This window comes from Epinephelus moara, chromosome 14, assembly GCF_006386435.1.
Source record: "Epinephelus moara isolate mb chromosome 14, YSFRI_EMoa_1.0, whole genome shotgun sequence".
NCBI classification, from domain to species: Eukaryota; Metazoa; Chordata; class Actinopteri; order Perciformes; family Serranidae; genus Epinephelus; species Epinephelus moara.
In genome coordinates, this window is record NC_065519.1 from 21,251,102 (window position 1) to 21,264,123 (window position 13,022).

Sequence of the window (13,022 nt, forward strand, 5' to 3'; positions counted from 1 at the left end):
ATATGGGCAGATCAACATCTTTAAACAAATGCATATTGGAGAGGATGGTATTCATAGTCAGAGGAGTAAGTTGCTTTTAAGGCCAGGGAATAGGTTTATTTTTAGATGCTTGTCATAATGCATTATTGGCTGATTTGCTGTGATGATGGCATATTTTTATTTTGTTGCCTACCGCCCAGAATAGAAATAGAAACTGATCTCCTCCTCCTTTCTTGGCTTTGTAGAACTGTAGCTCTCATGTTAGGAGGGCTGTGGTCACCTGCTTCTCGGCTGGCTGCTGTGGGCGCCATGGCAACCGGCCTGTCCGCTACTGCAAGCGTTGCCATGTCAACCACCACAGCAGCGAGGTGGGGGCTGCGGCGGAGACCCATCTGTACCAGACCTCGCCCCCTCCCATCAACACCCGGGAGTGCGGAGCAGAGGAGCTAGTGTGCACTGTGGAAGCTGTTATAAGGTACATTCACAGTGTTTACACTAACATATCACAGCCACATTTACAGTGCATATGCCTGTAATGCTGTGAAACATGTTTTTACATGAATATATGGACAACAATACTGCATGAAATTAGATTATTAATGTATATGCTGTGTGAGGAGCCTGTCTGTTTTTTTAGTTTCTCTCCTGGTCTTTTTCCATCAGTATGACTCTGCCTTCTCTCCGCCTCTGTAAATCCTCTGTTATCATTCCTACTCATCCAGCCTTCTCAAGGAGGCAGAAATTCATGCAGAACAACGTGAGTTTGAGATGAACAGGCGTCGTCAGATGGGCCTGTCCGCCTCCCACCACTCTCTGGACAATATTGAGTTCGACAACAAGGAGGACGACCAGCACGACCAGCGGCTCCTCAGTCAATTTGGCATCTGGTTCCTGGTGTGTAATCACAGGCTTCTGCTGTGTCTGTCAATAACAGGGAGTTGTTCGATAAGGATGTGTACAGTGCATGGCCCCTTTATCACTTTACACTGCTGCACTCATGGTTACCGGACTGATTAGTTTTGCTTCTCTGACCTTCACTCACATCTGCAGGTGAGCCTGTGCACACCCAATGAGAACACGCCCACAGAGAGCCTGGCTCGGCTGGTCAGCATGGTCTTCCAATGGTTTCACTCCACCGCCTACATGATGGACGATGAGGTTGGAAGCCTGGTGGAGAAGTTAAAGCCTCAGTTTGTCACCAAGTGGCTAAAGACAGTATGTGAAGTGCGATTCGACGTCATGGTCATGTGTCTGCTGCCCAAGCCTGTTGAGTTTGCCAGGGTAAGGCTAAGATCCAGGTCAAATAAACTCACAATCTATGGTTTCGATGATGTACAGGGTGCTGATACTGGATGTGGACGTGGGTGGGAAAAGGTTATATTCGGAAAGCACAACAAACATGAACATTATAACTGTCAGTTATAATGGCCGGATGGCCAATGCACGTCCTAACCAATGTTTATCTCAGTTACAACTCCCATTAACCTTTAAACATGTTGCACTGTGCAACAGCTAGCCATCATTAAATCAGCACGTCACTGAGGGATGAGGTTTATTAAAATTATAGAGGGCAGGTCACCATCTGAACTCTGTGGGTTGGGTTTGATCTAAGCCAGTACGTGCACGCTTTTCCCCAGGTGGGAGGTTACTGGGACAAGTCATGTAGCACAGTGACCCAGCTGAAGGAGGGCCTGAATCGGATCCTGTGTCTGATACCTTACAATGTCATCAGCCAGCCACTGTGGGAGTGCTTTATGCCCGAGTGGCTTGAGGCCATCCGCACCGAGGTGCCCGACCACCAGCTCAAAGAGTTCCGGGAAGTGCTCAGGTACATCCATCACCTCTAAGTATTGTACACTGTGTAATAAAGACATTTGTTATTGCATGTAAGTAGGGGTTAAAATGATCACATTTAAGTTACTTGCAGCTAATTCTGAGATACTTAGCATACCCAATTAACAAACAAAGCTGCACCTTGATTTCAGTTTTGTCATGGGCTGGTGCATTTTCCTTAGTCCCGGATATGACTGGCCAAATGCACACAACGTGACATGACGTCAAGATATTTTTAGTGCAGCTACAATAGAGTTTAATAGTAGATATGCACATTTAGAAGTCCAAACATTAAAGATAAATGAATGGTGTGAACTCCACAGAAAAAAAAGTGGTGAAAGCTCTTTTCCAAAAATAATACTTTCAGCCTCAACTGTCTATAATGCATGATAGCTTTTACAGCATGGAAAAACTCTTAGACTGGAGAGGTGGGTGCACTCTGGACTAAGGGGCTTATCTATAGTAGGTGTATAATTAGGGAAAAGCTTAGTAATTGTATGCAAATGACACTGGGGAGTACACTTTTCTTTTCCTTACAGAGACTACATTAATACCACCCTGATGTCTGTGTACTAGAATCAGGAAATGATTAGCTTAGCTTAGCTTAGCATAAAGACTGGTAGCAGGGGCAAATTGGTTAGTAATTAACTCATTGCATCTTGTTTGGTTAACCTGTACACAAACTGAAATGTAAAAATGACAGGTTTTCATGGACTCTTGTCATTACAGTGAGTTTGCCAGATAACACGCAGAGACTCCAGGAAATCAAAGTGTCTGAATGTCAAGTAAATTCACAACTTCCTGTTTTTGCATTCTGCTTGTGTAGTAATTTTATATACCTAAGTACATTTACTCAGGAACTGTTAATTTTGTGAGCCACTTTGCGTAATGAGTACTGTCAATTGTGATACTTAAAGTATATTTTCATGCTAATATTAAGTACTCTTGCCTAAGTACGATTTTAAATATGAGACTTTTACTTGTAACAAAGTATTTTTACACTGTGGTATTGCTACATTTTCTGAAGTAAAAGATTTGAATATTTCCACCAACTCTGCAAACAAACTGCAAGGTGTTAATAATAAGTGCGATGTTGACAGATGTATTGTAGAAAACTGGCTAGTTGTTTCCCTTGTTTCCAGTCTTTATGCTAAGTTAAGCTAAGCTAAGCTAAGCTAATTGCCTCATCTCTCCAGCTTCATATTATTTACACAACATGCTGAACTATTCCTTTAACCATACCTAACCTTAATCAGCTAGGCCTAACCACAGCCCAGAATCTTTGGACATGTTTCCCCACTTTAGATGAACCACGTCTGCTGCTGTTATCTACACATTAAAAGTCTCTTGCAGTTAATATGCTATCATTAGCATGCTGCTGTTGTGAGTATCTTCCACCTATGCGTCATTCTGGTAAATGCATGCATGAATGAAACAACCCACTGAAGGAGAAATAAAGCAGAGGCAATGTGTGAGGACAATACATTTGCAGTGTGGCACAACATTAAAATTACAGGAGTGGAGTGAAAAGTGCTCATTGTGTAACAGTATGTGAGGAACATAACATTCTGCTTCTGCTTACAGTAAGATGTTTGACATCGAGCTTTGCCCGCTGCCCTTCTCCATGGAAGAAATGTTTGGCTTCATCAGCTGCAGATTCTCCGGCTACCCAGCGTCTGTGCAAGAGCAGGCTCTGCTGTGGCTGCATGTGAGCACACATACACACACACACATGCACACACACACTCTGTCTCATGTCCATTTCACATCCTGGGGTTCTGTCCACAGTGCGTGTGAATTGAACAGGTTGTCACAGAGTGTGAGAGTCTGGGCAGGGGCCCTGCTGAATATGGATCTGGGTCACCAAATGAGACTGAGAGAGATAGGAGGGATTTTGCCTTTCATCCCATATGCACTCACAGCTTGCTGCCCTGTATACATGGATCAATTTCAAGTTTTCTGTCACAACTATGATCAAGAGATTGCATTAATTTACCCCCATTAAATAGGTCACATTCAAATCAGGCAGAGAACTGGTGCCCAATTTGGCTCTGTATATCTTTCTCTGCATGATATACCTCTGTGGTATGTTCATGGTGTGCGGTTCTGTAGGTATTTATATTGTTTTAAGTGTCTGTTAACCCACAATTTGTCACTTAACACTACTGGTATTTAGTGGTGCATGTAGTGTTCACGTACATGTATACACTGGAAAAGCTCAACAACTGCAGTATTCAATACTTTTTCCTCAGAAGGAAATAGTTTTTGTTGAAAACATAATAAGGTCTGTGCATTGTCATGTTGCTGTTGAGTATATCTAACATTATTTTTCAACACTTTGAGCAACATCAACAAAGTTCATCATCTTTGCTGTATTAGGAATGTAGCAGACTTGTTTGCCTGGGAACCAGATGAATCTGCGAGCTCATGTTTTATTTGTTCTGGCAGATGCGTTTGGTCGACCTTCACTTTGGACAGATTTCCAGCGGCCTATAACATGCCAGGCCAATCACAAGCGTTAAACCAATTCTGGGCGTGTTTGAAGGAGCAATTCAAAAAACTGGATAGAATATATTTCCACTAAAAGAAGGAACAATCAGCATGTTCATCTCTACACTCGGGGTGACCCTGGATAGTCAACTATTTGACGATTTGATCTTAGGAGCCTGATTCGTCTGCCAATTTCACAGTCAAATCATTGCAGTTGCACGAAAATGTAATTATGAAACAGGAGATCATTCTGTTCACTCTATGTGGGAGTGCTGAATGTCTGATTTTATATAGAATTGCTTGGGTTCTCCCAATAAATCATGATCTCTTCCATTCCCTTTCAGTACTATGGACAGTGCCACACCGATACATGCGCCTCTTACACACAATTAACTGCGCTGGATAGAATATGTCCTATTATAAAATTAGTTATCATGGCAAGTCAAGAGGACAAATTGTTTACTCTGGTGTTTCAGCTCATATATGGATATAGATCAAACACAAAACACACAATCTGACAATCAGTCGACACTGGCAACACTAAGAAAATCAGATTTGACTGTGTAAATTCTTAGTAGGGGACACACTTATTCTGTTGCTCATATGTTATTTTCACTCTCTGCTTTTTGTCATGTCGTGCCTTAGTGTGCTGGGATTGCCTGGTACTTCTGAGCTCTGATTGGCCATCTGCACAGGGCAGATCTGGTTGCTGGTTGCCTAGCGCTATGTCACATGTTGATAACCTGTTGATAGTGTCCCTTAGAGATGAAATATTAACTGAGAGGTTCCAGACTAATTAGTGTTTTGGTCTGGCAGTGTCAGGCTAAGACTTTTTAAGCATTGGAAATAACATCAAAACTATCTACATGGTAGTAGAATGAAAGGTTTGTTTTTTTATTAGTGTTAATGTACCCTTTGTTTGTTTGTCTTGTTTGGACCCAGGTTCTGTCGGAGCTGGACATTGTGGTGCCTCTTCAGCTGCTGATTGGGATGTTCTCTGATGGAGTGAACTCGTTGAAGGAGCTGGCCAATCAGAGGAAGGCACGTGCCTCAGATCTGACTGGAAACACTGGGGCTCGCAGGGTGAGGGAGACAGCGATGCCAAAACTACTCCTAAAAAATGGAGATATGAGGGTTCAGTTCTCATTTTCATTTATTTGCATTCCAGTTTAGCTGTCGGATCAGCAGTGAGTCAGGAGTCATAGTGTATCCCTCCTCACTCTACTCAAAACATCACCTGACTCGATGTTATTACACCTTTGGGTGCTTTTTCTTGGGCTATTTTCTGTCACATGTCAGTTAAGGATTATGACACATTTCTACTCCTCTTCGCTTCTATTTTATACCGTTCATTGGGATGTACTGTATGTTGCCATGGTAACTGCCAATGTCTAAATATAGCTCCCTTAAAGGGCTTAATTGAACTTGACTGTGATGTGGATTTATCATTGAAATTTATAGCCGAGCAACTCTGCACTCATGTGTTGTTAGAACTGACAGTAACAGGGGAACGTTTGAGATTAAAAGACTGTCAGAGGCATCAATAGTTTGAATTTGAAGGGAAAGTAGGAGTATGCATGCACATCTAAGCCAAAGAGGGTAGCTGCAGCAACTTATCTATCATACCTATGTGACTATTGGGTGTAATAAATAAGTGGACATCGGATCCCTGCTGTGTCTGAGCTTTTGAATTGAAATACATATATTTTACATTATATGGTTACAGTGTGTGCTCTTTGCTCATAGGTGAGCGTGGTGTCAGATCCAGGACGCCGTGGGCAGCACAACACCCTCAGTCCGTTCCCCAGCCCCTTCAGGAGCCCATTCCGCAGCCCCCTGCGCTGCAGCCCATTTAAGAACCTGGGTCACGCCGCTGGTCACTGCGCTCTGGATCTGGACTGTGACGATGATGACATGAACCTCGGCTGCTTCATCCTCATGTTTGACCTCATCCTAAAGCAGGTGACCACACCTTCCTGATGAGAACTTGCTAAAATGATAATCATATTCCTAAAGGGGCTATGGTTTTATATCTAAGGCTCAATGGTGATGATATTTAAGGTGTTTTTTTTTGTTTCTGGGTGTTTGTATGGCAGTAACAGAACATCTGAAAGGGACAATTAACCCCAAAAATAAATGCTCTCCTCTTACCTGTCGTGTCACCTATCAGTCTAGATGGTTTTGTTGTTAAGTTGCAGAGTGTTAGAGATATCAGCTGTAGAGATGTCTGCTGTCTTTCAAATATAATGGAACTAGATGACACTTGGCTTGTGGTGCTCAAAGTACAAAAACACTTCATTTGAAAAACTCAGCAGCAATGTCTCCCTCCAGAAATCATGACCCAGTTACTCAAGATAATCCACAGACCTTGTTGTGAGCTGTTTAATGTAGGAACTTTTTTTTCTGTCTACCAAACTACACCCTCCAACTGTATCACCATGTAGAAGGACTGCTCATGACAGTGTGAGATGTAAACATTAATGGCATCCTTCTTGCCCGAGCTAGCAGTAGATGCACAATTGGCGGGCGTAGTTTGGTAGTAAAGAAAATAGTTCCTCCATAAAATGACTCACAACAAGGGTCTGTGTATTATTTTGAGAAACTAGGTCATGATTTCTGGAAAGAGACATTGCTTTTGAGTTTTTAAGCCATAAGCCGAGTGTCATCTAGTTCCATTATATTGAAGAGAAGGCAGACATCTCTATGGTCGGTATCTCGCACACTCTGCAACTCAAACCAAAACAGTCTAGACCGATAAATGACACTACAATTAAGAGATAAGATAATATGTTTTTTTTATTGTGACATAAACCGTCCCTTCAATACAACGCTCTCTCATTGTATTAACAAACATATTCCAAGGATGTACACTGAAGTGTATTTGTACATGCACAGTTGCCAGATAATGACAACAATGCCCACAGGTGGAATCTTGAGATATATGTGTTGTGCCCCACTTTTTACTCTCCTGTTTTTACGGTCAAATCCCCCGCTGTCCCAGATGGAGCTCCAGGATGACGGTGTGATGCTGGGTCTAGACAGCAGCCTGGGGAAGGATATCGTAGGCATCATCAACAACGTCTTCCAGGCCCCTTGGGGTGGCTCACACACCTGCCAGAAGGATGAGAAGGCCCTGGAGTGCAGCTTGTGCCAATCCAGTATCCTGTGCTACCAGCTGGGCTGTGAGCTCCTGGAGAGGCTTACCCCCCGCGAAGAGATTCGCCTTGTGGTGAGACACAGCATGAATTGTTTTGCATCTAATACATGTTATACTTTATAACATTATTTAATTAATACATGTTCATAAATAAGTTCAGTCTCTGTCTCTCTTTGTTTTTGTCAACTTACCAAAGGGTAGTTTAAAACTACTGAATTACTAATGACTGAGACATTTTGACTGTGCTTGATTTCCTCTACAGGAACCTACAGATAGTTTGGAGGAAACCCTGCTCTTGGGTCAGGCGGATTTCTCAGTGGGTACCGAGAATGGAAACGAGGAAGGAGACAACCCAAGTGTCGCAAACACTGACAACCCCAGTAACCATTCTCCTGATAACCCATGTGTGTATCAGTTCAGTGCACAATGTTAGAAGTCCTTTAATGTGTCAGCCATAACAAAATATAATATCACGAACTGTTAACAGCCAGAATAAACCCAATAATCCTTAGAAGAATACCTCACCCTTTTAGGAAATACTCTAACCTATTTGTTAAACCAAGCTGTAGCTTTATCTTTAAAGGAATAGTTTGACATTTTGGGAAATACGTTTATTTGCTCTCATGTCGAAAGTTAGATAAGAAGATTGATACCACTCTCATGTTTTTACCTTAGATACAAAGCTACTTTTAGTCGCTAGAAGGAAATAAGCCTGCCACCACCTCTATCACTCACTATTTAACACCTCATGTCTTGTTTGTTTAATTCATACAGAAACTGAAGTAAAGATCATTCACTGTGTTTTAGGTGAGGTGACTTCCTAGCGTTAGCAACCAATGAAAACTTACTGCTCCTGGTCAATAAATAGCTGTTTCAGTCTTTATGCTAAGCTACACTAACTGGCTACCAGCTCCAGCACCACATTTACTGTACATTAGTGTTGCCAACCCCCTGGGATGGCAATGAGGAATGGTCTGCACAGAACGCATCCCAGCCATTAGTCATCATTTTCCCATTCCCTTCTGTTTTTCCATAATCTCTTATCTGTTATTTGCCAGTGGACTATACTCAGAGATTGCGGTTTTTATAAGTCTCACGCTACTGTCAGGCGTATCACAGCAACTTGTCTCTTGAGAATGAGTCATGACCAATGAGAAGCACATTCTATGCTTGAGTAGTTGCACATAACATGATAGACAAGCTAATGGGACAGAGCAGGAGGGTTTCCTTTTTTCTCATACAAATCGCCCTGTCTTAATACTCTAACCTGTAGTATTTCTCTCACATAGATTTGCACTGAAATGATTCTCAAAAATATGGAATATAGCACTTACTGTATTAGTTCAATACTGAACACATCTTTTTTTTTCAATTATGGTATGATTCCTTATTTTACAGGATAGTTGGCAACCCTGCTATGCAGACATGAGAGTGGTATCAGTTTAGGGCTCATGTTTGCATCGATGTGTTTCATGTTCATTATTCAACCACATCATTATGTTGCAGAGTAACTTGAAAGTTGTTTCTAACACTACACTCTTCCTTCCAGCCATGAAGAATAACTCTGATAAGAAGTTCTCCTACCAGCAGCTCCCTGTGTCTTTGAAGCTCATATACACCATACTGCAGGTACTTGTGTGTTAAAACTGAGGTACTAAAAGACTGGAAGCATTTAGGAATGTGATTTATTTGAGTGTTGAGTCAAACCTCTCTTCTGTATTCAGGAAATGTCCAAGTTCGAGGAGCCTGACATCTTGTTCAACATGCTGAACTGTCTGAAGATCCTGTGTCTCCATGGAGAGTGTTTGTACCTCGCCCGCAAGGATCATCCCCAGTTTCTGGCCTACGTCCAAGAAAAGATGCTCATCCCAAGGTGTGTGCTGACAGTTCATTTTAATCACAATGGCTATTGAATATACGACCAACTCCTTGACAGCAATTATTGTGAGTGTATGAGTCTAATTTGGTGTTTGTGTTTCAGTCTGTGGTCCATGTTGAAGTCAGAGTTTTGCCAGCTGGCCTCTCTGGCTGTGCCTCAGCTTCTCCACGCCCTCTCTCTGTCACATGGGGCGGACATCTTCTGGAACCTCATCAACACAAACTTCAACAGCAAAGACTGGAAAATACGATTTGAAGCAGGTGGGAGACACTCCTATGGTGTAAAATTACATAAATTGTGTGTCTGAAAAAGATTATATACAGTGGACAACCTCATATGCAAGTATTAACACCTCATCATGATGTGACTAAACCGTACATATTAATTACAATGTCTGTTGTGTATGAATGAAGCGTTAGAAGAAGCCCCCCAGTCTGCTTATATAATGTGCTATCTAAACCACTGCCTGCCCACATCTCCTCCTTCTGTTGTCATGGTTACCGTGTGGCTCAAATAGGCGGCAAAGAGGAATTGTGGGATTAATAAGGGGTTTCTCGCCTTGTGATTGGCAGAGAGGAGCTGTACGACCTTGAGACAGAGGCAGAGGACATGTCCTCTGACATAGTGTATGAATACAGGGAAACACGGGAACAATTGAGTTGACAGTAGCCTCAAACAAAAAGTGTACAGTTATTAGCTTATTGTGCATATAAATGCCCTAGAAATGTGTGAAATAAATTCAGTCATCCAGTCTTTCCACCTCATAAAATGCACTATAAAGGCAGTTTCAGATGCTGATTTAGTGTATAAAGACAGCAAACTTTAGTGATGTTATTGCACTCTCTTAATGGTATCGTTCATTGAGATATAACTGTGGGTATAAATCATACAGGTATATATTTAAACCCTTAAACATAACCAACAGGCAATGTGGTGCTACTCTGGGATGTCTCTTAATCCACACACTGACACCTAGTGGTCAACACTGGGTACTATCCATCAGCACACAGTGATTGAAAGTTGATGGATTTCAGAATAAAGCTTCTATCTTTAGATTTTAATCTGACTAATGGCAAATACTGCCAACAATTATAGGGAGAAATCGTTTTTCATAGGACTGTTTGTATTTTTATTTCATTCCAAACACAGGCGACTGTGTAACTGTGTGAATTTGAATGTTGTGCAAACACAATAACTTACAAGCATTATATAACAGAAACAGTGTTTTCACACAGAAAGAGCTCATGACTATTGAGATTTTTTTGTTCACCTCTCTTTATACATTTTGTGTATAAAAGATACATAGAACAGATACTGTGTCACTTTATATTATAATGTTTTATTTTTTAGTTTGATAGGGACAGAATATGTCAATGAACATCAGCATAAAATACAAGTTGTAAACATGCAGGAGTTAGCAAAAAGTGCTTATTTACATCTGTAGTCCTTAGACAACAAAAATGGAAACATTACAAGTACAATATACAGATACAATTACATCTTACTCAGTAGAAAAAGACAAAATACACTGAACATGTCAAGTTAAAAGTTTGTGATGGGTCTTAAAAGTAGAATATATGGGACACTCCCTTATTCTAGGTTTTAGGCCATTCCAATATTTACTTCCCTTTCCTTTTGTTACACCCCACCCTTGGGTGGCCCTACGAGGCAAACAGGAGGAGGACCAGCAGTCCCCACACCAGAGGCCTCTGTCCTTTGCTACTGGCACAGGAGCTCTTAAGCACCTCCTCCATGCCAGGTGCAATGCACCTCGTTAACTAATGCCGCACACCTGGGCAGATCTACAATGAAGGGAAAAGGGACAACAACACAGAACACATACAGCTGTAACAATAGGCATACAATGAACTCCCACTGTATGAGTAAATCAAAGTAATGCCAAAGCTCACGATGTATGTGTTCACACTGTGCAGTCCAATCATCAAGCCACATCCTGAGTTCTCAAACTGTATGTGTAAAATATAAAATAAACTGGTACGTCGGCTCCTGTGGACTGTTCTGGCTATTGACAGTTGTCAATAAAGATTTGTTTGAAAGCCTCACTCCCCCCTGAACAATGCACAGGAAGCAAAGCTGAAACTCCAAAATGAGTCATGCAGCTCAAATATGGGGTCAGAAACAAGCTCAAATCATACAGTGTATGCCCAGCTTTACTGACAGCACAGCCTGTCCAAATGTGGTGCGCCTATGTGGCACCTCACAGTTCTCTCTAGTGTCGGCCCTGGTGCTAATACCTCTGTCAGACCTCTGTTTAATGAATTTATTCAAAGGTGTGGCAAGCCCACGCAAAACCTTATACATAAAACAACCATGTTTTAAATTTTTTTAAAATCTCAAGGCTCAATCAATTAAGTTTAAACTGATTTTAAGAAGATTTAATTTTATTTATATCATTTATTACATAATTTCTCCGTTTTTTAACAAAAAACATCAATGTTGATACACCCATGCATTATGTGACAAACATGATGGCAGAAATAAAACAGTAGCTCGGTAATACATTAATTTATCTTCATCAATGACCTTGTAGCTGGTTCTGTTCTATCTAATTATGGCCGGACGCATGGCAGCTCAGTTGTCTCTTCTTATTGTGTAATCTGTCTGTGCTGCTCCCGTTCACTCTGTATTCTCTTACTAACTCACAGTGGAGAAGGTCGCAGTGCTGTGTCGGTTCCTGGACATCGGTGCTGTGACGAAAAACCACTTGTTGAAGTATTCCCTGGCCCACGCTTTCTGCTGCTTCCTGGCCTCTGTGGAAGACGTCAACCCAGCTGTGGCCACCCGGGCCAGACTGCTGCTGGACACCATCAAGAGACCGGCCCTGCAGGTGACCTTGTTAGGCACCTTGTTCATGTACAGTAGCTGCTTATATTATATATAAGTCCTGCTGTGTATTTACACATGTGTGTTGTTTATTGTCCAGGGGTTATGCTTGTGCCTGGACTTCCAGTTCGACACTGTTGTGAGGGATCGACCCATCATCCTCAGCAAGCTCCTGCTGCTGCACTTCCTGAAGAAAGACATTCCTGCGCTGAGCTGGGAGTTCTTTGTCAACCGCTTTGAAACATTATCTCTGGAGGCTCAGTTACACCTGGACTGCAACAAGGAGTTCCCTTTCCCTACCAGTACGTAGCTGCTGTGTCCCCATTCAGAGTTTTAACAGCTACTCCACCCACTCGTCATGTTTCTTGGCAGAATATTTATTGTAACAAAAACATTACGGCGCAGTGCTCCAAATTATAATCTTTCTTTTGACAGCCATCACAGCCGTGCGAACCAATGTAGCCAACCTCAGTGATGCGGCAATGTGGAAGATTCGAAGGGCCCGCTTCGCCAGGAATCGGCAGAAGAGTGTGCGCTCGCTCCGTGACAGTGTGAAGGGAGGCCCGTCAGAGTCTAAACGGGCATTTTCACTCCCTGAGTCACTGAGCAACCGACTTCGTGAGTAGCACAGATGTGTCTGTGTATCAGTTTGAGTCTGAAACTGTGTCACTTTCATTCAGTCTGTGGTCACACAGTGTTTGCAAATAGCTCCTGAGTGCCTCATAGGTGCTTTGTTGGACTTGACATTACAAATACAACCCATATTACGGAGAAGCACCTCACACTGTCTGCATTGCCCTCATGTGGTGATCACAGCTCATTTTCTATTCCTTTTTTATT

The 13,022-nt window shown here is 42.1% G+C and overlaps 1 protein-coding gene across 2 annotated transcripts in view; it reads left to right on the top strand.

Annotated features, from left to right (window-relative positions):
* LOC126401424 (protein unc-79 homolog) overlaps window positions 1–13,022 on the top strand; it is a 43,254-nt gene that overhangs the window by 14,365 nt on the left and 15,867 nt on the right. For both annotated transcript variants that reach the window (XM_050062663.1, XM_050062664.1), the window contains exons 12-26: window positions 225–454; window positions 702–873; window positions 1,030–1,260; window positions 1,617–1,807; window positions 3,397–3,520; window positions 5,245–5,385; window positions 6,049–6,264; window positions 7,304–7,531; window positions 7,722–7,863; window positions 9,009–9,088; window positions 9,184–9,332; window positions 9,441–9,598; window positions 12,005–12,186; window positions 12,283–12,484; window positions 12,618–12,800. In XM_050062663.1, coding sequence (XP_049918620.1) covers window positions 225–454; window positions 702–873; window positions 1,030–1,260; window positions 1,617–1,807; window positions 3,397–3,520; window positions 5,245–5,385; window positions 6,049–6,264; window positions 7,304–7,531; window positions 7,722–7,863; window positions 9,009–9,088; window positions 9,184–9,332; window positions 9,441–9,598; window positions 12,005–12,186; window positions 12,283–12,484; window positions 12,618–12,800 — 2,629 coding nt within the window. The remainder of the gene's footprint in view (window positions 1–224; window positions 455–701; window positions 874–1,029; window positions 1,261–1,616; window positions 1,808–3,396; window positions 3,521–5,244; window positions 5,386–6,048; window positions 6,265–7,303; window positions 7,532–7,721; window positions 7,864–9,008; window positions 9,089–9,183; window positions 9,333–9,440; window positions 9,599–12,004; window positions 12,187–12,282; window positions 12,485–12,617; window positions 12,801–13,022) is intronic.